General features: G+C 41.2%; 1 protein-coding gene and 1 long non-coding RNA gene across 2 annotated transcripts; one reads left to right on the plus strand and one right to left on the minus strand.

Annotated features, from left to right (window-relative positions):
• Positions 1-1,581: 1,581 nt before the first annotated feature.
• On the plus strand, positions 1,582-18,967 carry si:ch211-286o17.1 (hematopoietic progenitor cell antigen CD34). Its single transcript, XM_020096801.2, has 8 exons — positions 1,582-1,832; positions 11,231-11,326; positions 11,804-12,054; positions 12,750-12,842; positions 15,230-15,350; positions 15,514-15,566; positions 16,409-16,558; positions 17,444-18,967. Exons 1-8 carry the CDS (start codon positions 1,748-1,750, stop codon positions 17,624-17,626), a joined length of 1,032 nt encoding a protein of 343 aa, XP_019952360.1. The 5' UTR covers positions 1,582-1,747; the 3' UTR covers positions 17,627-18,967.
• LOC109635544 (uncharacterized) lies at positions 6,527-23,772 on the minus strand. The gene is made up of 3 exons (XR_011244389.1): positions 23,629-23,772; positions 22,149-22,265; positions 6,527-6,919 (listed from the first exon to the last, which is right to left on the minus strand). It is a non-coding gene; the product is annotated as an uncharacterized lncRNA (long non-coding RNA).
• Positions 23,773-24,453: the final 681 nt, after the last annotated feature.

Here is a 24,453-nt window from a genome sequence, read left to right on the forward strand (position 1 = left end):
CACACTTTGTTTCATACAAATATCAATTCAGATTGTTGGAAGTTTGCTTCACAAACCAAGATTTGTTATTGTCGTTGCACTGCTGCAGACAACGACACCAGAAATTGCAAAACGATGAAATTGCGACGCTTTTCTATAAATACAATGTCTGTACTTCAGCCACACACTTATGTGAAAAATAAGTGTTTACAGATCTGTGCAAGGAGGAAAGAGAAAATAACGGATAGTGAAAAAACACGGGCAGTAAAAGGGGCTTGACCTGCTGCCCTTGATTGAGGGTAAAATTCTGACAGGAAGCTGTGATTCATGGGGACTCAAGTAACAGAAATACTTAACCAGCTAACAGGCTAATGAATGTTTTACTGGAGTGACGTGACTGCTGCTGTCCAGCTGTGCACGCTGTAATGGGCACACTGCTGCTTTTGCTCTTGGGGTTTCCAGCAAAGCTCATCTCGAGTCACAGTCAGGGGCCAATTGACCACCTCAGCACCCTGCTGTTTGAGTTCAGTGTTTGATAGGGGTCCGGCAACGGGGGTAACAGGAGGAAATGGAGTGATTGGGGGGAGGATGGGGCCATAACAGGGAGTGTGGGTGGGGGGGGGGGACTACAGGCACAACTGGTATCAAATTACAGGAGCGTTTTTTCAAAGATTGTGAGATGTGGCTGTGGTTCAGTTTACTTCTCTCCGCTCGCTGTTGTTGCTTTCTTTGTCTGAGAGGGAGGGGCTTTTTATTTTTTAACTACTCATTTAGCATACCTCCTCCAGTGGTTCCAGATGTGTGATTTACACAGAGCATGAGAACCACTAGCAAAAGAGCCAACAACCATCGAACAAAAGCAAAGCAGAGATCCTCGCAGTTGCAGGGGGTATAGTGGGGGTTGCTGGGTGCTTTCATGACTCTGTGGAGGTGTGAGCGGTTTTTAAGCCGACCCTGTGGTGTCTTCACTCCTGGGACGGCGGTTGTTGACTGATGGCCTGGCAGAGAAGTGGAGGCTTGGATTAATATCATTAACATAACAGTGGGCTGCACCTTTGTTTTCGGGTTTGATTATTCGGCTCTGTAGTCTATCTCCATAAGCCTATTAAGGACCCCGGTGTCACAGCCCATTGTCAGATATCACCTTTTATTGTGAGGTAGATTACTGCCTCTGTCCAGACAAGGTTCACAGTTCAGGCAGACATAGTTCCCCAATGTGAGCGGAGATACAAGCAATGATCACCAAAGCATTTTCTGCAGCGTTGTAACAAACACACACACACTACAGCGGATGGTTTTAAACATGGGAACTGCATATTTAATGTGAGTATAAACATGGAGAGGTATTTGAAGAATGCTGCACTAAGTTTATCTTCTTTTTTTTTTTTTTTTTTAAATACATAACATCCCAACAAGACTCCATTCTCCTGCTTCTTTCCCTCCCTCTGTCTGCCCTGCGCCCTCTTCTTCTCGAGGGGTGGGGGCACACAGGAAGGGTTAAAGGAACCAGGGAAGGACTAGATGTTGGGCTGGGCCTCAGTAAGGGAGTGGGGAGCAGGGAGGGGTGTTGGGTGTGTGTGTGTGTGGGGGGGGTGCTATATAAAAAACTGACAGAACACAAGTGGAGCTTTATCCACCCTGTCCCGCTCTGTGAAAGAGGAAACCCTAAACTGCTCAGGCTCAACCAGCCCCAGCCCTTTTCTCCCTTTTCTTTCTTTCCCTCTCTTTTCACTCACACCCATCGGACGTGTGCACGCTCAGGAGGAGAATGGCAACATCATCTGCAAAGAGAAACGGAGAGCCCCGCAAGATGTTGGCGTTCGCTGTGCTGCTCATCGCCTCACTCTTAAATGGTAAGTAGTTAAAAGAAGAAAAAACACTTAAATAGTAAAATAGTTTGAGAAAGACTGTAAGGCCATCTGCAGGGAGAGAGGGAGGGGCAGGAGGGGTGGGGTAGGAGGAGTGTTTGTTTGAATGGTCTTTGAGTTGGATCCAGGTTTTAACCCTACAACCCTTTTACTCACTGGAATGCTATCGTACCATCTCTGCAATGAGAGCAAATCTATAACACATGAGTCGTTATAGGTTTTGAAAAAGGGTTTAACAAAGATGGTTTTATTTCCCAGAAAGAAAAAAAAACATGACTTTGCAGGATACTGTGACAAACAAAGAAATCAATATAGAGAGAGGGATTTTGAATGTTGTGGAGGCACTGGGATGTTTTAAATGGGGATTTGAAGCTAGGATTCTTATTCTGAAGCATTTCTGCCTTTTACTGTTTTAAACCGTTTATGAGTGGCACTCCGCTGCTATGCTTGCTATTCCATTGATCTGATTCCCATGATCATCGAGGACCTTGAGAAATGTGCTTGTTTATATTTAGCTGGTTGCAATGTGAGGCCAGTTGAGAGAGTGCGTGAGAGGAGGGTGTGGAGTTTGGTTGTTAATGTGCATCTGAAATGCGGTTGTGCTGATGTAAGTCGGTGCATCAAGGATAGCTGATGTTTAACTATGCATAAATAGGACTTGACTCACGCTGCTGAGTTCCATATCAAAATAGAGAAACCAAAATAATCAAATGTGTTTTCTTTATTTATCATATAGAAGTAATAGGCCTCTGTAGTATCTTAAGATTAACAAACCCCAGGATGAACTTTTCGGTTGATTTGAATCGAGCAGCACTTGTATATGTTTTTATAAATACTTAACTATTCAGGTTTGGATCAACTCAGATGTGTGAGTGCATAGAGCTCCAGTTTAGCACATAAATTCTCTGCAGTGGCAGCAAGAAAATTAAGAAATCAATCACGTGGAGGCACTTCTGTTGTCGTCTCATCCCTTAATAGTGGACAAGCTATGATCTGATCCAAATAAACGCAGCACATGTCCAACATGTCAAAGAAAATGAAGCTGAGAATGAACTACAGCTATGCCATTATTCGTAATGCCCTCTCTTGTGGCTGGAAATAAATGACACCACTAAATTGCTTAATTCAAACCTCCTGTCTCGTTCGTGGGATGTATCTTATGGGAATGAGATCATCTTCGGTGAGAAGCAGCTACATCTGCTTTTCGCAAAAGAAAACTGCTGTGACATCATTTCACACTGTCGATTTCAAAACCAAACTTTTATTCTTCCTTTGAGTTATAAAAAGGCATCTCTTGACGTGCACCATGTTTATGCTCCTTGACAAATCACGGACATACCAATTCAAAACATGGGACTTGTGTGCTGGGCCAAATGTGCATTTTCCTTAAAAATGAAGGGCAATGGAGAAACGTCAGATATTATACAGATGTTTAGAAAAATCAATCCACAGGAGTCAACTAGATGATAAACCATCTGTCTCTGGAGTGAAGCAACAATCCCCCTTTGTTGAATTGTCATGTCAGTCTTGAGAGATGGAGTGGAGTTATGCAAGAACAGGAAAGATGAAGAACTTTACTATGACAAGATCAGAGCGGATTCACAGATGGTGGCGAGCATCGGGAGATGATCAGAAACACTGGGGGGAAACCCCTGTAGAGACCGTTTAGCAGATGTGAGCTGAAGCAGTGCACAGTTAAATGAAGTATGCTCAGATTTCCTTTTGTTGTCAGTGACATGATTGGAATGTCCCGGGTTGAATTTCAGAAAACTCTACACTTAGAAACAATTTTCGTAGTAGGGTTTAAGCTCTGCCTGTGCTGTGAAGTGGTTTTTAGGAGGCTCCTTGGTTAAGCACGAAACCCGGCCCAACCTCACTGGCAACCCCAGAGCATGTAATTATGTAAATCGCTGTTTGTGTTGTACCCATTGAAGTACCAGACGCAGAAGAAGAATTACAGAAGACAACAGAGAGTTTGGTTCTCTCGTGAGAACGAATGGCACTGACCGAGCCAAGTCAGGACCCAGAGTCAAGTGAGGCAGCGGTGGCAAGACATCTGGAAGCAGGCACACACAAACACACACACATTGAAGATTCAATATCCTTTCATCCTGATAAGAAAAGAAAAGGCTGCTTTTCCCCTCAGGTATTAACATCTTATACATCAATACTGGCAGATATACTCAGGTTTTCTTTGTATACGTGGGTAAACCAGATGAAAAGGTGATTGTCTCCTTTCTCATTGCCAGTAGAATAGTTTTTTTTTGTTCCAAGTCAACGCCACAAGTCTGCCGGAAATTGAGAAGCTCTCTCCCATTGATATCTTGCTATTTGCTGCATTTTGCATGATACAAAATGAAATAAAAGCCAAATGTTAGTGGTGTTTTGGAGGGAAAGGGTCTTTACTTTTTTTTTTTTCAGGCTCTGTACTTGTGTACTGTATTTGCTCTGATTGGATTGCTCATGTACAATAAGTGCTGTATACTTCCACGAGTATGAAACAGTCAGAGGATGCAGGAATCTGATCTGTAAACTGGACACATTGATGGGAAATGAAAGGAAGTGAAGAATTGAGTATCACATGGCAACCTGCAACAAGAAATACCTAAATTAAAGCAAATGATGTTTTAAAGCATACAACAAATCTTTGCACGTCGACTAAGTGCACTTCAGCTCAGAGTCGTAATGGCCTATTATGGCTGTTTCTCAATACCGCCCCTGATATGTGTGCAAGCAATTACTCTGGTAGATTTTTTTGAAAGATATTGTGCGTCTCAAATTCTCTCTGGACAAAATCAATGTTGAGCCTTGGAGCTATTGATGGCCAGATATGACTCACTCTGCAACAGGATCCTCTCCTCTCACGGTCTACCTGCACACACTCACAGCAGACAGGCTCATTCAAGGTAATCGCAACTGCAGTGGTCAATCGTGTGTGTGTGTATGTGTTGAGGGTGGGGGAGGGTTGTGGGTGGGTGGTGATTTAATGCTGCCAAATGAAAGCAGATGTCATGTTTCCTGAATGTGGTCCCTGGTAACAGGCAGCCAGCTCTCGATAAGAAGCCGTCGAGGCCTCAGGGTTGGGTTGGGTGAGCGGCGCAGCTGGGCAGTGTTGGCGAAGTAAGTGCAGCTTCATGGGCCTGATTGAAACCATGAGAGCGAGTTGATTTTCTGCCAAGAGAGGAGAATGGCCAAGGTTCTGCTATTAATCGCTGTGACAGGAACGATGTGAGTGGGGGTGCTGGGTGTGTGTGTGTGTGTGGGGCGGGTCAACATAGTGGGGTCAGCAGTCTGTTGTTTCAAAGAGGGTAGAGTTGCAGAGCATGTTTGACCCTAAGGGACTGGGTTCCGATGTCACATTCCTCTGCACACGCTTTACTCTTAAATTCAGATTCTTCAAGGGCAGCAGGATATTAAATAATGAAGACGGACATATTAAGAAAACAAGAGTGAATGGAGGGTGTTTTCATTCATACAAAATACTGTTTTACAAAGCTAACAAGAGGTCAACGCGTATGGAGCTGAATAACAAAAAACAATATGTTTGTTTTTTAAAACATTTAAAGAAAATTCATGTTATATACGTCTGACTAACCTTTGGAGGTACATCTGCAACAGAGTGAATCCAAGTTCCTCCACGCTCTTATGGTACTCAGGTCTTAGTTCAGATCTTAGTTCAGATCCTGGCATATTTATACAAGGCCAAGGTTGATAAACTTTCAATGAAAAGATATCACAGAGCCATTACTGTATCTCTCCGCTATTCAACTTTCAGAATCCATGTTGGGGCGAGCGAGTGAGGGAAGGGTGGGGTGGAGGAGGTGTGCTCTTGAGTCATATTTCTATCCAGCTGATGCCGGAGTGATGTCGGGTCACAGATACTTCGAGGTGGCAGAATAAAGAAAGATCCTCTTAATGGCAGTGAAATGAGGCATTTTACCAATTTTCCCTCATTGTTCACAAACCATACATTATGTGTATGTCTTGTGTTACACTATATAGATGACAAATCACCACTTTCACAGTTACATGCTGGATCATTACACCTCACACCCCCACTCAGTCAAGACTGTGGAATGCATTTATATATATATATATATATATATCCTGCAGATACATATGCAGGGATTATTTCCAGGAATATGTATGTACTTTTAACCCTGATAGAAAAGGGGAGGGTGATGTGTCTTGAGTGTTTATAGAAGCTGTCTTGCTTGAACAGACTCTCACACACTCAGTCAGAGCAGTTAAGACATCTTGGAAAAATGAGTTGTGGCATTGGTCAAAGCTGCCAACTCAATTTCTGACGTTCTAAGATAAACGGGTGTCTCGGTTCTAAGAAAACAATATATTATATGGTAACTGGCGAGGAGGGTGTTAGCAGAAACTCAGGCAATGGGAGTTTGTCATGGTGGTCCTCAAACTTTTGCAGACCATTATCACCTCTTCATGCCCTATTACACGGTGCAGGGTTTTCTCAACAGAAGCGGAGAGAGGCCAGGGGCTTTGGGAATATACGGCCATATTTTTAGACTTGGTCCCTACGAGCACAGGACTTCTCTGGAGGGCAAAGCCACAGAAGTGTCCAAACCTCCTGAAAACATTATTATTATTATTTTTTTTAAAGTCATTAAAAGACACTGAAGAGGAACAAATGCAAAGCTGTGTAAAGACGACACGTGCCTTCATGTGGAACTTATGTTTATTAAGCCTTTAGATATACAAGCCCGAAGAGGCCGCAGAGCGACAAAGCTTCCTTGAGCCATGAGTGATATTAGCTGTTACCAACTGACTCTTGGCATGTTGTTTAATATCCCTGTACATGGTGCAGGGTCTGCATCTCACCTCGAGAGATGCCTGGGATTAGCTGTGCGTGACTTGGAGATGGCGAGCAGACAGAAAGAGTTTGAAGGGAGTGAAGGCTCGTCTTCTTCCAAAGCCCGCCACATTCCTCCATCCGGAGTCTCAAGAGATGGAGGGGGGTGCAGGGTGGAGCCTTTCCAGACCACAGCCTTCACTCAGAGGAATCTGGTGGGAAAATCTCCCTGGGAGCAATGGAGTCAAGTCTCATGCTGTAGAACACATGGAGTCAGGGCTGATTAGGATGACTGGGTTACGCTTGTTGTGTTTGTGCAATAATAGACAGACACGCGACCGATGAGTAATATCTTGAACATTAAGCAAAAGGAAGGGCTGAAAGACAAGTCTGGTTGGATTGTTGTATGTGAGGTGAGGCTCAAGGGTTGTGGATGTCTCAGACGTATGTAAATTGTGTACAAAAGTTCAGTAAAATGAAGGGATAATCTGTTGAGGGATTGAGTTGAGGTAGGAGGGCAACAAGGCAGATACGGGTTCAGAGGTTGGAGACACCGGTATAAATTACAGCTGGACCACCGTCAAATCCCCATCAAACGCTGAATTTAAGCTTTTTTTCTACAATCAAAACGATGCAAAAGAAGTTCACTCTGCCAACATTCACACTTCTACATTTTGGTCTTGTAACACCTTGCCATGTCTACGCCTGCCAAAAAAGTCTGAGGTACATTTAAGTCAGAGTGGGCAGAAAAAATAAGGTGTTTGGAAATGTCACATAGATTTGCTTAAATGCAGTTAAATGTAGAGATTTCCTTCCGTCTGGACTCTGGTTTGTCAGGACCCTTTGAGTGAAATGACTGATGGCAGGTCAGATGGCTGGATAGACTTTACCGGCTGTGTTGAAGTTGATGTCTGAAGTTAAACAAACAGGTGGAAATGTAGCAGCCAACTTTTACAAGTGTGCTTGAGGTGCTATGACATCATGAGCACAAGATTTTTAAGCCTTTTTTGCATTGTGGCTTCAAAAACCACGTAATCCCTCAAACTCAAAAATGTGCTGTATAAACACGGAAACTGTTTTTAAATATTGACAGAGCTACTCTGGCTCAAAAGGAAATTAGCCTCCAGTAAATCACCACAACGTTCCTCCAAGATTTCATCGGAGACCGACCTACACTCCAAACTAAACACACTCATCAGCTTCAGCGTCTGTCTTTAGACGGATAACACCCCTGACAGGTTTTACCTCCCAGTTGGCTACAACTCACCCGATGACAGTAAGTGCTCGCAGAGCTGAAACGACACATTTTAGCCTCTGCACTCTGGCACTCCTGTGCGTCACATTTGTATGAGGAACCCTGATTTATGCCTGACCATCCAACCCATTCTGTTCCTCATCCTTTTCCGGTAAAATAAGCAAACAGACCACCTCAGAGATGGTGGAGGGATGGCAGCTGGAGGCTACAAGACAAGGGAAGGAGTCTAACATACAGGACTTACAAGGTTAGGCAGCCCTTGACCTACTGCTGGTCCACGCCCACACTAATGCTTCTCATAGTAAACTACAGACACCAGGCATTCCGAGATAAGGCACTAAATTTGGCTTCATCCTGGCTCCGTAGTGAAACCTGAGCATGTGAGCTTTTATAATAGATTCGACATGGTGGCAGAAATCGCAGAACAGCCTCGAGGTCAGTGACTGTGATCTTCCTCCTTCAATTTAAAGCTCCACAGGGTGCAGAAGATTCTGGTTGACAGACAGCTGCAAGGCACAGTTGCTAAACATGCTAGAAGACCTCCTGACCATCTGCCAGCACGCAGACACACGTAGCGTTTGTTCAGCACTTGTGGCACCTGTCTGTAACAATGATTTATCTGAGGAAGTCAGTGGAATAGTGTCACAGTGCCACCACTGTGTGAATATACAGGCCTCATGTGTGGACACATCAAGTATTGACAGGAATCGGTGAGACCACATGGAGACAAGAGTGTAGCAGAGGAGTAAAACAACTCGTATTGTTATTTTAACAAAAATCGAATGGATTTTAACTGAATAATTGAATTAAAATATAAAGACACAACAACAATTTAAAGGAGTGAAAAACAGAATGAGATTCTACGAGATAAAACAACAAGGACTGTAGCATGTCTTTGCTGTCTTGTACTCCAATGTTTAACTTGTTATTACAGTTAAACTGTTTGTTTTAATGGACTCAAGCAAAGCTTTGAAATATCACCTAAAAATGTACATATACATGTTTTCAGATGTCGTAACAAATGTTTGCTGTCATTAGTTGTATTTCTTCACTGAACAGTCAAAGAGGCCTGTAAATAATTTAAATAATATGTAGGACAAGGTGAATATCCTTCATATGTCTCTCGAACTAGTTAGCCTGCCAACCGCCAGTAGATGTGAGCAGATGTTAGCAACTACCAGAGGATGTTAGGTCCATGGTCAAAAACGTCTTCTCAAAGTTATTCTAATATACACAAATCTAAAGTTCAAAACTAAGGTCATGTTTAAAAGACACAAACTCTAAACTTTAAGTCTACAACTAAAGTAAAGCTCTAAGTAAACAAAAGCACTAGCTGCACTATGCAATTTCAAACCTAAAATCAATCACAAACTTTATCTGGCGACCGGAGAGGAATTTAAAAGCGAGAGGGTGAGAAGTAATGAGATCTGCAGAGGTAAGGCAGTATGGAAATGTTTTGAATATGAGGTAATGTTGTTGTTAGACAGAGCCAGGGAGATCTGGGTGAAGTGAATGCATTTAAAGTATTCAGGGTCAACTCTGGATACTATGCTTGCAATTTGACCTCAGTAATAATGATCTGTGGCTCATTCACTCAGGGCCTGTAGGGCGTGGTGGCATATTTTTTTTAATTAGCGCAAAGAAATCAAACGTACCCTCAAAGTTATTTCAACATTTTACAGCTGACTACAAATATCCAATCAAAATGTTGATTTAGCGTTGTGATTTCTCAAGGACTCCTACAGTCACAAAGCTCCCTGAAAATGGAATAATTGGCCTATTGCATAAATCAAAACTTTGGAATAAGTGATGTGTTCAATGGCATCATTACCTGAAACCTCTCAGTTGCACATTGTGAGGATTAATCAAATATCATTCCACTGAAACATATTTCAGGAACGTTTTTATGGCCCAGCGAACGTGAGTCACTGTGCCCACATGATCTTTTCAAGACCTCGGAGTTGAGCAAGATTTAATTTCAAAGTAAATTATTTCATGACGTGATGCATGAATCTGAGACCATCTGTTATCCACGGCAATAGGATCTATTTAAGATCTATTGCCTCGTCCTCCACACCGGGGGCCTCGAGGGACTCAAAGATATCTTACAGAGAACACTCAGGAGACCTCTCACACCATGGTGAAAAGTGCACACTATCTCAGCTATGAACTACAACCTCACTTTACAAATGTGGGGCCTGAAGAGGAATAACGAGTTGATATGTGAGAAGACGTCACACTGCACTGAATTCAGTTGTGACGACCGGTAGTTTTCTTATAAACTGATATGACGAAATCGGCTGCCACAGATAAGAATGTGTCTTTCTTTGCCGAGATGCCACAGATCCCATGACAATCTGGTGCTGCGTATGAACACTTCTTTCTTTCCTCCGAGAAGTAATGAATCAAAACAAAAGCAGAATACAAATGGAAACGTCCTCTCAATCGTCAGTAAAGAAGCACTCAATTCAGAGAAAGTAGAACTCACTAACAGACATTTATCTTTTCTTGGACGTCACAGATTATCCACTTTGGTAAATATGAACTTGTTGAGTGCAGTTTGCTAACGTCACTAAAAGCCTGATCACTGGATTTAAAAATGTTCATAAATCCATTTCTTGTTGTGTGTCGGTTTTGTAGTGTATTCAATTTCGGTCAAAGTAAAAAACAGCAGAAGCCCAACAGCGTGTTTTTAATGTCAGAAATGTAAGTGGGTTATGGCCATAGACTGTATATAAATTATGACAGAAAAAGTAAATCATAGGTACAGATGGACAATAACATGAAAGCCTTAAAAACCAAACAGAACCCTTTGCTTTGATTGACAGTGAACCAGTCTATCTTGTTTAAACTGCATCATTCGGGTCCACAGCTCACTTTAAGAATATAAAAAACTTTGGCACACGTCCATGATGGAGCTCACAGCATGTTTGTCATGAGCCAGCTGGTTTTCCCTGAGAGACTCATAGTAATCATCCCGGTGGGAGTGAGCAGGAGGTCAGAGCTTTGGGCTGGTTCAGATCTTGAATTAAGGGATGATTTATTTGCTCAGACTGTGCAGAGGGATCAGTCCAACCAATGTGTGATTCATTATTTATAGTTCCGCAAAGCTGAGACTCATGGATTTAAGGACAGATTGTGGCAGTTGTTGTAACGTCTTACTGCACAACAAGTAATGTGGAGGATCATTTGACCAAAGTCTTAGAATGACATCATTTTAATGACATGCAATCATCTGCATTAATACCATATCAATTCAATCATTTGTTTTTTTCAAACAAAGTGACATATGGCTTTATTCTGATTTTACAGCAGGAGTCATGGCACAGGAAGAGGGAATTGTCATGGCAACAGCCCCATCTGTCGAGTCACATGTACGAGGAGATATGATTCCAAAAGTAACTTCTGGTAAGAAACACAAACACACACAACCATTCATTTATAAAAAGCTACTACTACTGTCAACTACTTTGACAGTCAATCATGCAATACTACTGTACTGCATAAGCATGGTCCAGAATATCAACATTTAAATTCTAAATAAGGCCGTGGGTTGCATGAACTTTTGGTGCTTACTCAAAAGAGTGTGTGGGATTTAGGAGGATCTATCGGCATGAAGTATCCCAGAAAGGTCAAACCAAACATTGGCTCCGAAGAGTTTGTTTTATTTTACCTGAAGGTCACTGTAGTTTCTCCTACCTCCTTGAAAAAGGATGTTTGAGAGTGGGCTACTATATTGGTTGTGTTTACTACAAGTGTGTAATACCAACCATGTGCCCGTATCACCTTTGAAACCAAACCTCAAAATACAGAAAGAAAAACATATGAAGAATAAGATCATTGTCTTCGAACAAACTAAAAATTTAAGTGAAATTGTTTTTTCAGAGCCGGAGGATCCACAGGACCAAATCTTGGTTTTCCCTACTGTGGGACCTCTACAGCCGACTGAAAAGACCACAGCAGCTACAGAAGAGGCAGGAAACGTTGAGAACAGCAGCCCTGCGGCTCCAGAGGAGGCAGCTGATGAGGGAACTCAGACCACTGCGGAGGCACATACCGACAAACCTAAAGTCATGGAAGCAGAAACCCCAGCACCCATGCCATCTAGAGGTGACGGCCCCAGAAACATTCCACAGGTAAGATACAACAGACTTTCAGATCAAGCTGCCTGCAGACATGCATTGAACTGCAGATGTTATCCTAAATGTGAGAACACAAATGTCCAATTCTCCTGAACTAAAAATGTAATGTCTGAAAACTGCTTTAGACATAGTCATACAGTGCTGTCTTTTATTTTACAAACAATAAAATGCATGTAATAGTATATCATTTATATTCAATAAATATAATTTAATACAAGGATGCATCCTTGACATGACACAACTTGCAAATGATTGTTCTTTAAGTACAAAGTGTGGCCGCATATTTTACACAAGGAAATGAATTATGTTATTTCATACAATTCAGAACCGTTTCTTTGGTCTTGTTTACAAATATGCCTCGAGCCAAAATTGGACACAAATTTGCATTGTATGAATAATTGAATAAATGAGCTTTCTGACTTTTTGTTTTTCTGAGATGGAGTTTGTTGTTCATCTGCATGTGCTGTGCTGCAGGCACACATTTAGGTTTCCTCTTTGATCATTTTGAATAAATTTAAATGGCCTAAATAAAAGAATGTGTGTATGGTCATCGAAAAAGTTAGGTATTGGGATTCAAATTTGCACCAAATGGCATTATAATTTATATAATTCAGTCAATGGTATACAGCAGCCATGAGCCTAATGGTGAGACGTAATGGGATAATTACAGTTTTTGTTTCTCTCTGCAGCCGGGGCCAAATGATGATGTTGTGTGTGTCACCAAAGAGGTGGTGCAGGACAAAAATGCTGTCAGTCTGAAACTCAAGGCCTCATCCAACTGTGTGAGTATAAAAAAACTTTCCCTACTGTCTGTTACATAAATATCTACTTACGTGTGATTTACTGTAGAATGGGCTGTTTGCGTAACCTGTGGTAATGCCGGTTGCAGCTCTGCAACCCTGAAGCTGCTCCACCGCTGCTCCACAAAGATCTGTTAATCAGTTATTTTAAAGTTTAGTTAAGCTCGAGTCAGTATGTAAAACCCCGAACTATAGAATCATTTGTCGTTGCTGCTGTCATCCAGATTTCTGGAATTATCGATAGATTAAATATCTATATATGATACATATAATCCTGCATGAGGTCCAAATATTCATGCAAATGCAACAAACTATGCTGAAAGTGAAATAGTCTTTGTTTTGAGGCCCCTCATGTAGCTTGAGAAAAACTGTATCCATCCTTGTTAATATTTCCCTCTTACATGAGAAGGAAAGTCCAAAAGGATTCTTGTACTGTGCATCTAAGCCATAGACTGAGCTGTGAGGGCAAAAGGAGGGGAGCGTGATGGGTGGGCTCACCGCTGCTGTGAGAATGTGTAATGTATAGAGGCCTGGAGCAGCAGCGTGGGTGTGTGGGTGGGTGAGTGAGTGTGATTGTGTTTAGAAATATAAATTCCTCAGTCTCCCAGGATGACAGCTTTGAGGTCTGCAGACATCACAGCCTCTACGTGTAGGCCTGAAACCACTAGATGTGATTTCAACTTTCAGAACCTGAGAAACAAATCCATTATTCAACTTTTAAACAATGCATAAACAGCTACAAACAGCCAAATGTACATCAGGGGGTTGTGTACTCATTAATTTTTCATAACAAGCCCAGAACTACCACCAAATTCAGCTGGGTTTTCTCTTATGTTTCCTACAGAACTCACAGCCTCTATCCAATATTAAGCCATTTTGCAAATTAAATTTAAAGTATTAGTGTAAAACTTTAGGCAATTTAATACCACATAGGAAGATATAAAATTAGTTCTGTAATAAACTTTAAAGCTTTTTGCAATGTCATTTTAAAATAAATCATTGTTTAATTGTAACAGGTACCTGCCGTTCTATAGATCTGTGAATTATTTAAATGTTTCTTACACACTATGATGTAATGTCACAGTGTTTAATGAGGAGGACACTGAGAAGGGTTAGATCAGCATCCTGACCTTAGACAAGTTTTCGGACTCCAAAAAACTGCCTGCAAAATTGGGTCAAATAATTCACTTTATGTCATCTGTGCTTTTTTAAGACAAAGACTTCCAGACAGAGGGTTCTGTTTCAGGCCCATAGCTAAACTACTGAGCTGGTATCAAGAGGCGTTCAGTGTGGCAGATTGGATCAGATGACATCAGGGAAAAGGTCGCGCACAAGACTGTGATATCCCTTATTGGATTAAAGTTGAAGAAACAGAGGGAGAGAAGGGATTAGGGGAGGAGTGGCAGATTCAAGACAACACTGAAGATTAAAGGTGGAGTCAGTGAATCTGGGTAGCGAGTGTTGATGTTTGAAAACAAATACACCCCTCCCTTCACTGCTCCGTCAGAAGTTCCAGCTCGCCCACATTCATGCACACGGTTTACAAAGGTGCATCCAAAAGTTGGAATTAGCCACCATAAACATTATCCTTATCTGTAGACAAATTACACTGGCTGTATTTGCACAAACTACATGTTTGATGACCAGAATAAGCTGCGACAATGAGTGTGTGTCTGCCCTTGAAGAAGCAGACACTAATGTACCGTTTGCTTTGTACCACCACTGTTACCGACTGGCTGCTGCCCACTCGAGGAACGTTATGTACTGGTGTGCAGTCACTGCAGCCCACGGTGCTGTCAGAAGGCAACTCCCAGAGATCTCTCCTCATTTGAACAGCTCACCCTTTTGTTATTGTATCTTCCTTTGGTTAGTTATCCTAAGTGTGGTGCAGTGTTAGTCTGGTCCCAACATCCCTTGAAAGTAGAGAGCAGAGGAAAGGTGACACATCTCATTTGAGTAACACGTGGTGTTTCCATATGTTTTCTTGAAAATCGCTCCAAGAAAGAAGATACGTATATACTGTTAATAACCATTTAGCCCCCAGTACGTTGTTACTGCTGGAAAAGTGTTGTTCTGTTCAGGTTGTTCAGCTTTCTTTGTTTCCCAAATACAGAGCCAGGTCTGCATATTTACACCAGATTCATTTTTAGTGCACACGGAATGGAGAGCTAGCGGAGCCATGAGGAGATAGAGATTAGAATTGGACAAAAAGTGTATTGAATTAGTATTTTTGTAGGGAGCTGACCAGGGGTTATCAATGAATATCCCCTTCTGCAATGTGCAATAAATAATATGATAAATGAAACCATTCACATTTTGAAATGAAAATGCTTCAATACTAATTATCTGAAAATGTCTTCCCCTTGCAGAAAGACACCAAGCAGAAGATTGAAAGTGTTGTGCAGGAGCTGTGTGGAGAAGACTGTAAACTGGAGCTCTACCAGGAGGACAACTCGGATGAAATCCTTGTGTCTGGAAAATATGTCGAAGGTCAGTAACACGCTTGCGTTAATTCGCACCCTGAGCCTTCAGATGATAATTTGTGTTTAAAACGCCATTTTAATCAGATGCAGCCTTAGTTAAGGGGCATAAGATTAGCAGCATGTACACTTGCACTTCTCGGAATAATTTTTATTTCTGTATTTATTTGCAGCCGACATCACAGGCATGGCCAACAAGTTCAACAATGACAACATCAAAGATAAGGTAAAGTGTCACACATATCTTAATGTAGAAATGCTCTACATGTGTATATTCTTCATGTACCTGAGATAGTATTTTTAATCAGTAGTTATTGGTAGGACCTCTACCTTAAAATCATGTTCACATACATGTCTGTGATTGTCCTCGGAATTGTCTTAAAACATGGACCAAGCTGGTACCCACTCCCACAAACAGAAAAAATGACAAACAATACTATGATTAATGAGGATCCAATAAAAAAGTAAGACTGCAGCAACATATAATATGGAAGTGGAGGAGAAAATACACCAGGCAGAAGAAAAACACTCCTGGAGTTATCCAAAGGCTTCCAGCTGCCAGGCTGAGTTTAGTGTGACAAACAAAAAAACCCACAAACAATCCAACTGTCAGCTGCAAAACATTTTTTCAGTACCCAGGGAACAATCTCGGGTTATGGGTGTGCCAGTCACACCCTCCTTTCTTCTCCTGACTTGCGTTTCTCTTCTTACCTCAGCACACACTGAATGACCTTATTAGCAAGTTAACGATGTTCCACACAGACTCATTCTTTATTACACAGTCTATTCACTGGCATCTTTTTTGTCTGATATTGATTTTAAGCAAAAGGAAAATTTAATTTCTCTGGATAAACCTCCACCAACACAGGATATGAGTGGGGGTTGTTTTTATTCTCACAGTTCTGACAACAGAAACCACATAATGACACAGCTGCATTTAATCTTGTGTCTTCGTGTGTCACGTTCATGTTGTGCAGTCACTGATCATTAGTTTGACTTGTAAGAAGCACATTGGTCCAGTGATCAGTCAAGTGATCCTGCTATTTTGTTGTCATTGTTTTGTTTCAGGTTGATGTGGAGGAAGCTGTTCCTCGCTGGGGGAAGAACTCGAAGTTGGTCCTGGTTTCCTTGCTGCTGACTGGCCTGTTGCTCGCTGCTCTGCTTGTGGCTGGTTATTACTTCAAGACCCACCGCAAGAACTCTAAAGGAGTCAGACTGGTGAGTATAGGTTGGAGGAGGTGTGTGACGCTGTTAATTACCACCTCAAAAATTGGTGGTAATTAAAATGTCAGGGAACAGGAAAGTTTTGTTTCAACACAATTTATAATCAGCTTGCTAAAGCTATATTTTAAACGTGCTCATGAGGTCAGCTGTCAGAGAAAGGCCTGGCTACCTTCTGCGTTGTATGTCAGCCGAGGAACTGGGATGGTTTTTGATTTAAAACACTAAAAGAAAAACTCATGTATGGATGTACCCCAAGATAATGTGGAGCCACAAGATTCAGTTCACTGAGGATACTATGTTTGAAAAAGGTTAAATGAACTCAACTTGAGGTTAAATGTTTGGTTATCCTTGGTCAATCCTAAGTCAATTCCTGACTTGATGGGAGGACGTGTTTGACTCCTGTGTCCCACAATTCAAAGCAACATTAATTCCTTGAAGCTGTTTGCAATTCAACCCTTTGCCAGGGGTCAACAGATGGTTTTGGTTTTTTGTTGCAAAACTTGTGTCGTCACTAAAAGTGTTTACATATGGAGGCGCACCCATTTTTATGAACATGCCTATAAGGTTCTGTCATTAAATCAAGCATTAAACATTATCCACAACGGCCTGGCTGACAGTCAGAGCACCTCATCAAACGTTTACCAAGCCACTTCCAAATAGCTTGCTCACATGTTGTTGACCTCTCAAGAGCTAAAGAATTACCAACACTCATCTGAGTGCGCACACAGCTGACACCCATAAACCTCATTGATGAAAAATGCATTAATTTACTTTTAGAAACTACGCATAACAACAAGTCTGTTTCTTGCTTGTTTGTACATCTTATTAAACCTGTAGGTTAAACTCTGATCTCACGTGAGGGCTCTGTTCTCTTCTTAGGCCGAGTCTTTCCAGGTGGATGAGGAGAACCAGGCTAACACCCTGGTGTCCGTAGCCCCGCTGCCCCAGGAACCCCTCGACAAGCCCACACCCAACGGAGAGTCGCCACCTGAAAATGGGACCAATCAGACCCCCACCACTAATGGACACTCCCAGACCCCAGTGGCAGATACAGAGATGTGAATCACTACACCCCCAACCTCTCCCTCATCGTCCCGTTCTACCAGTTACACACTGGGACACACCATCCACAAGCCCCTTGTGCTGCCTCAGAGACTGTCCAAACACTGAGACAAATTCAACATGAACCCGCTTCACTACATCCAACCACACCCCCACCAGCCCTCAACCTGTACCTCCCAGACGACGCTGAAAACAATGATGAAGCTCATCACTACAATGATGATAAATGACAATGCCTGTAATGTGAAAATCACCGGCCACTGCCGGTGTCAAGAGGAACCAACAGATGCTGTTTGGGACTGAGACTGATCTGCAGGGCGCTGACTGGAACCTGTTGGCTGCCCTGACGTCAGTCTGGTAGTAAACATTGTAGAATCAGTTGTGTTATGTCAAATACATGATGCTGAACCCTAATGAAGAAGCAGAACATGCTCAACTATTTCAACTGTGTGGCCATGAAACCAATGAAGGCCAGGCATAGATGAGAAGAGCAGTTTCTGTACTGTTGTAAAAAAGGACTGACGCTCACTGCTTGATTGTTTTGGTTTTTTGGTCTGTGTAATACAGTAAATATTCTGCCTCACTTTCTGCCTTAACTATAGGCCTATAAAAATTTGGAAAAATAAGAGACTGCAACGTTTGAATTGATTTAAAGTTTTCTCAATTTCTTCTCGAACTTAGAGCAACATGTACCATTGTTAAGATTCTTCATGGAAACCAAAGACCAGCTGACACAGTGTTAGTTGTGTAGGAAGTAGTTGAGATATCAAGCAGAAAGCATCATCTTTGGTTTTACAGGGGAATTAAATAATGCTACTAAAAGCTGCTCATAATGTGGAAATGCGTCAGTGCTTCACTGATAGAATAATAGAAATTGAAAAATGGATATTAATACTTCAAAGTTTAATTGGGATAGGTTGCAAAGTACATTTCTATTTTTGTGTGGTGCTTTTTCATGAGGCCATTAGTGTACAGTTTCCCTTTTTTTTTTTTTTTTTAAACGATGTAACATTCTTCCTTCTTGCCTTTGTTAATGGTGAAACCCTGGCAGCATTTTTTTTTTATTCTGAGAAAAAGGTCTTTTCAAGATTCTTTTAAGGTGCTAGACTGGTAAACAAAATCACCAGCATGAAATTCCTACACAACATGCAGCAGGTTGAGCATTCCAAAGAATGTCTCTATCTCCTTGTTGATAAAAATGAAAATGCATCAGTGCTACACATTTTTTTAGCTTCTCTTTTGAACAACTGGTTGCTTTCATAATGTACTGCATGTGTAAATAAGCCTGTTTTCTAGCCTGTAACTCTGCCTGATTCATAAACTGTGATTGTTGACAAAATATTTGTGGTATGTCTCCAGTCTACGTCTGTTTTAGCACATGTGGTTCAAGAACCAACGCATTTTAAACATTGTGTGTGTCTGTGTGTGTGTGTGTGTGTGTGTGTGTGTGTGTGTGTGTGTTTAGGAGATGTCACAAGATGTCGCCAGTGAGCAAAATCACAGGCTCATAGGCATCTTGACTGATGTGATCTCATCATCACCCACTTGCACTTAAGAGTTTGGTTAATATTTGCCCCCAGAACACACCTCCCTAATTTAGTAAAATTTTGACCAACCAAGACATCTACCAAGATTTATGATGACTGCACAAATAATTTATATAAATTATTTAAAAATATTAATAATATATCTCAGTCCCTTAAGGCTGCATAAATTGATCTTTGATGGATTTGAAAGAAAATCCTCAATATAGGTCACGACCACACCTGCAACTAATTCAGCAAGGGATACCCAAATTAGATTAAAACCCTCTGAGTTATCAGTTTGATGACAAACACGCAAGTACCGCCAATTACAATACACCCAGCCTCTACCGCAGCATGGGTGTAAAAATATGATCGCGCATTTATTCAAGCTCCACCCAAGACAATGACAAATAAAAAATGCTTGTCTTAAAAACAGACATTTGAACTTGATAATCATTCTCAAAATTCTATATTAACATATGAAGCCACAGTGAAGGATAATGGCATTTAACACTAAAATAAGAAAATTCTATGTTCTCCGTCATGGTTTCTATTGGAATGCAAATAGATAGTTTGACTAAGACTGGGACGGGCCGTAGCAAACCCAGCGAAAGGTTATAGTTTGAATGAACATAGGGAAAAAGCTAATTTTCTATTCAAAACATACCATCAGCGATGCCCTTCAGTGAGGCCAGTGCAGTAATGATTCCTGGGTTGTACATACCGTAAAGGGAGGAGACAATTTCTCATACATATAAACAAAATATTGACACTGGCCACTAAATATTGAATTTTTTCTTTTGTTAAGACATGTTCAGGCTTTTTACACCTTTATATTAGAGGGTTCCTACATTACCAAGTAAACTGGTGGATGCCCCCAATTTTCTAATTTTCATTGTAAAGCCGCCCCTCCTGACGCCCTCCTACACACACACACAGATTGACAATGGACCCATCTGTAGAGTCAGACTGGCTTCAAAATCCTTTGGTCTAAATGGTCAAGATGTCCTTCATTTGCATAAACAGCAGGGGAAATGAGATCCCATCACAAGTGGTCTCTTGATTGGGGAAATGTTTGGAAATGGCACGATGGAAACGAGTTGAAGACATCTTTCCCATTCAGCCTGATTTGCGAGCATTTGAATGCCCTCATCACTACGGGTATGTGTGCCGGCCTGTGGATTTTCCTAACAGTCTGGGATGCACAGCGATTGGGTGCTGGCTGCTCCTTTACATGTCCTAAAGACCCTGGACAGGAGGACATCATTTCAAAGAAGGGAACCACAGCGTTACTTTAGCATGATGGAGAGGGCTTTCGCATTTCTGATTCTCACAGGTCTCATCAAGGGGGTCGTCTGCGCCAGCTTTGGGATAAATGTTGCTGTCTCCATAAAAATGTCTTGGTCAGAAGCCAGAAACTATTGTAGAGAGCGCCACACTGATCTGTCTTCAGTCAACAGCCTAAAGGAAGATGGAGAACTCTACACAATCAAACACGAACAAGGGCCTCCTAACGCCTGGATAGGTCTCTACAAAGATGCCAGTGGTACTTGGAAGTGGTCGGGAGGGGGAAATGCATCATTCTTCAACTGGTCAACAGAGGAAATCACTCAGGGAGAAGACGGCAATTGTGTTGTACACAGCACAAAAGGCTGGGAAGCAAAAGACTGTGAGAAAACCCAATTGCAGTTCTACTGTTTTCAGAGCAGCCTGGTTTTGGTGCAGGAAAAGAAAACATGGGAGGAGGCAATGGAGCACTGTCGCCAACAGAAAAGTAACCTGGTCAGCCTGACCTCTGAAACTGCTCTGACTAAAATGCTCCAGATGAGCAGAGAAGCCCAAACAGACCATGTGTGGAACAGCCTGCGCTATCTGGCTGGTCCCTGGCTGTGGGTGAACGGGAGTGACATGGAGTACCAGGCCTGGAGCCAAGGGGAGATGTCAAAGTGCCCCAAAAGGAATCGCCACTGTGGGGCACTCTCACTGAAGGGACAGCACGGGGTCGATTGGGACTGTGAGGAAAAAATTAACTTTGTGTGCTATTAAAATACTCATAACATAGGTACACATATGTAAAACAGACCATAGTATACATTTAAACAAGGTATATGTGAGTTGTTGTATGTACTTTTTCTTTCTAAGATAATATTTTTCTATAATACATTTTTTAAATGTAAGAAAAATATAGGATATTAATAAAACACATTTCTAACCACTTGTATATAATATAATATAAACTTGACCTAGCACTCAATAATACTAAGACTATACTATACTAATATTCATTAGTAAATGTCTTTACATGTCTTTGTGATGGTGGTAGTGGATAGTGGTGTTGAATCAACTGCAATTTAATGGTATGCATGTTATTGGTGAATTATTTGATATAAGGGCTTTAATTAAACTGTTTTATTCCCACTGCCTGTTTATTACTCATGTGATGTACATTTCTATCCAGTCATTCAAATGCATGAATTCACTTATTATTGATAAGTATTTTGTGAATCAAAATCAATGTATCTTTTAGGAGGATGAACTTTATTCTGTTTACTTTACGGTATCGAATACTCTGAGTGTCTGTGTAAATGTTATATGTATCTTTTCTCAATACATGAATATGATGATGATGATGATCGAGCGGCCAATCAGGCTTGATGGAAATATGTGAACTCCTTCTTGTATCACAACAGAAACTGTGTCTTAACAACAAAGTGGCAACCACAAAGAGCAGCTGTTGTTACTGCTGCTGACAGTAATGGTCCAAAATGTCAAAGAGGCAATGACACAGGGGCTCCTGAAGGCCGTGAAGAGTCAGTCACACAGCGCACGATCAGAAGGTCACCTGTCATCCTGCGCGTGGATAATCTGGAGAGGGGGTATGCGTGTGAAAAGCAGGACTCTGAGTGAGTGTGTGTGTGTGTGCTCATGTGACCTTTTTCAACCCTTGTTGTTAGACTCTGACAGCCCATACATGCCTGATATAACGGTTCACTCACCAGTGGGATAGAGGCTGCCACTGTCTGTACAGCTGCTGTAAAGCCGAGTGGGAGCAAAGGTCAGCATGGTGTTTGCTGATAGCAGCTCAGCAACGTCTCCCATCCAGATCATAATTCCTGCAACAACAAGTATTTGAAATGTCAGCGCTTTTAATGTATATCCATGTGGAATCTCTCATTTTTTGGGGGAAAAAAGTCAGGGTTACAGTTTATACTCTGCGTGTCTCAGTGATTCTATATTTGACATAAATATTTACTACTCATACACAAATTAAGGAGTAATTTTGAGTCCAGTGCCTTGCTTGAGGATATTTTAACATGTGGTCAGGAGGAGGCAGCATTTCTACCACCACTGATCCAATCCACCATCTGAGCAACAGCCACCAAACCAAACATCTCTATTAGATGGAAATGATCCCATGCATCTCCCACTAAATCCCATGCCTACTGTTTTCAAATGTATGTATGTTGTAGTAGTAGTAGTAGTAGTAGGGTAAAAGTACAATAGCTCATGACTACCAAGTACTTAATAAGTACTAAGATAAGTGCTGCTCGTTGAGTTGGGGTTCTTTATAATATTGTAAGGTGTAAAATGCCTTGAGATAATGTATGTAAACGTGCAATACAAACAGAATATACACAATGTAAACACAACATACATACAGTGTAACTAGGATTACACATAATAAACACATAATATTGAGACTGCAGACAGAAAGTGAGTATTGCACTGTTGAAATGAAACATGAGTGGGGTCGATATAATATAATACTTAGTACAAAGTAGCATATATGTATATTTATATATTAATCCAGAAAACAACCTGTGTTGATTACTGATTTTACTAGTTAGAGCCATGTGACCCATGCACTAATTGTAAACAGCAAAACACAATTGTTAACACTGTGTCTCCACCTAGTGGTGGTCACTCAACATTTCAGCTGTTAGGGTGGCACAAAGAGCAACATCTTCCTGATGAGGAGACGCTGAGTTGAAAACACCTGTCATGTTATTTTCCACGTGGAAAGTCGAGTTATCTTGACATTTAAAGATTCTGTGTGTAGAATTTAGCGACATGTGAATACCCCCCCATCCAACCATGTAAGAGAACCTGGTGGCCTTCAGTTGTCATAAAAACTCAAGGTTGGTCCAGTTTTGAGAACTGTAAAAAAACATGGCGGCCTCCATAGAAAGGAACCTCTTCCGATGTAAATATAAAGTATTTAAACGTAAACAGCCCATTCTAGGGTAAAGAAAACAACTATTCATACAATTTAGATGAAACACACTAATGAAAACATCGCTAGGATTATTTTATATTCTAGTTCTGCCAATAGATGCCTTTCACCTAAATCTTACACACTGGACATTCAAGTAGTTAGAAAAGCAAATGTTGTTGACCATTAAAATGTTTGTTCTCTTTTTTAAACACTGTCCATGTTTAAAACGAAGCTACAGAAGCAAACCCGCGTCTACTCACTTCGAAGTTTCTGTCTCCAAACGGACCAAACATTAAAAACGACTTTTCTTTGATCTTAACAGTGATCTCATCGGTCAGGTGAATTCCCGCCAAAACATGATGACGTATTTACCGTAAGGGACCGTAAAGCGGAGCAGTGAGTCACGTCACCTACCGTAAACTATAGTAAAACGGTGACTTGCAGACGGCAGAGTGGCTCAATGATGCGATTTATGGCTTTAAATGTTCCAGAATTAAAGCTGAGGTCAGTGGATATAGAGCAGCATCACGTGGTTCACGTTCTGTCTTTGTTCTTGGCTATCTGTGTTTTTTTTTAGTTTGTCAGATGTTGAGTCAGAACATGAGTCAGCATCACGTCACATCTAATGCCCCCTTCATAGGTGGACGTGATCGTCTGCTCATGACAGGTCAATTATACAACAGCCTGTTCTAACCTATCTGAAATCCGAGTCTATAATATACATCACTTCAGACACTGTATTATTTACCCATAGGAATATGCCAATAATCTAAAATCAAGGCATATTCAAAATAAAGTCAATGCAATCTACTCAAATGATTAGACACTGACACATGTTTTAGTAAAAATGAATGGAGGCAACACATTATACCATGGAGTTTGACATACAGTATCTTCAAGTATAAAGTTACCTCATATTTATTTGTAATGGTCATTGTCAAAATGTTTATTCATTTCATATATGTACTACTACATCTTTTTATATGCAGCAATTAGGAATATTTTCTTATGTTTATTTGTCATATAACACAGGGTCATCAGTACAGTGAAAAGTGTTAAAGAAAAATATAAAGAAAATAAATAAG

This window comes from Paralichthys olivaceus, chromosome 2 (assembly GCF_024713975.1).
Source record: "Paralichthys olivaceus isolate ysfri-2021 chromosome 2, ASM2471397v2, whole genome shotgun sequence".
Classification (NCBI taxonomy): Eukaryota; Metazoa; Chordata; class Actinopteri; order Pleuronectiformes; family Paralichthyidae; genus Paralichthys; species Paralichthys olivaceus.

What these genes read in the sequence shown, in the direction of transcription:
- si:ch211-286o17.1 (XM_020096801.2), top strand. Translation starts at nt 1,748, where the DNA reads ATGGCAACATCATCTGCAAAGAGAAACGGAGAGCCCCGCAAGATGTTG. An exon ending in CATCGCCTCACTCTTAAATG is followed by an intron (nt 1,833 to 11,230) that starts GTAAGTAGTTAA and finishes CTGATTTTACAG; the next exon opens with CAGGAGTCATGGCACAGGAA. An exon ending in ACTCTAAAGGAGTCAGACTG is followed by an intron (nt 16,559 to 17,443) that starts GTGAGTATAGGT and finishes TTCTCTTCTTAG; the next exon opens with GCCGAGTCTTTCCAGGTGGA.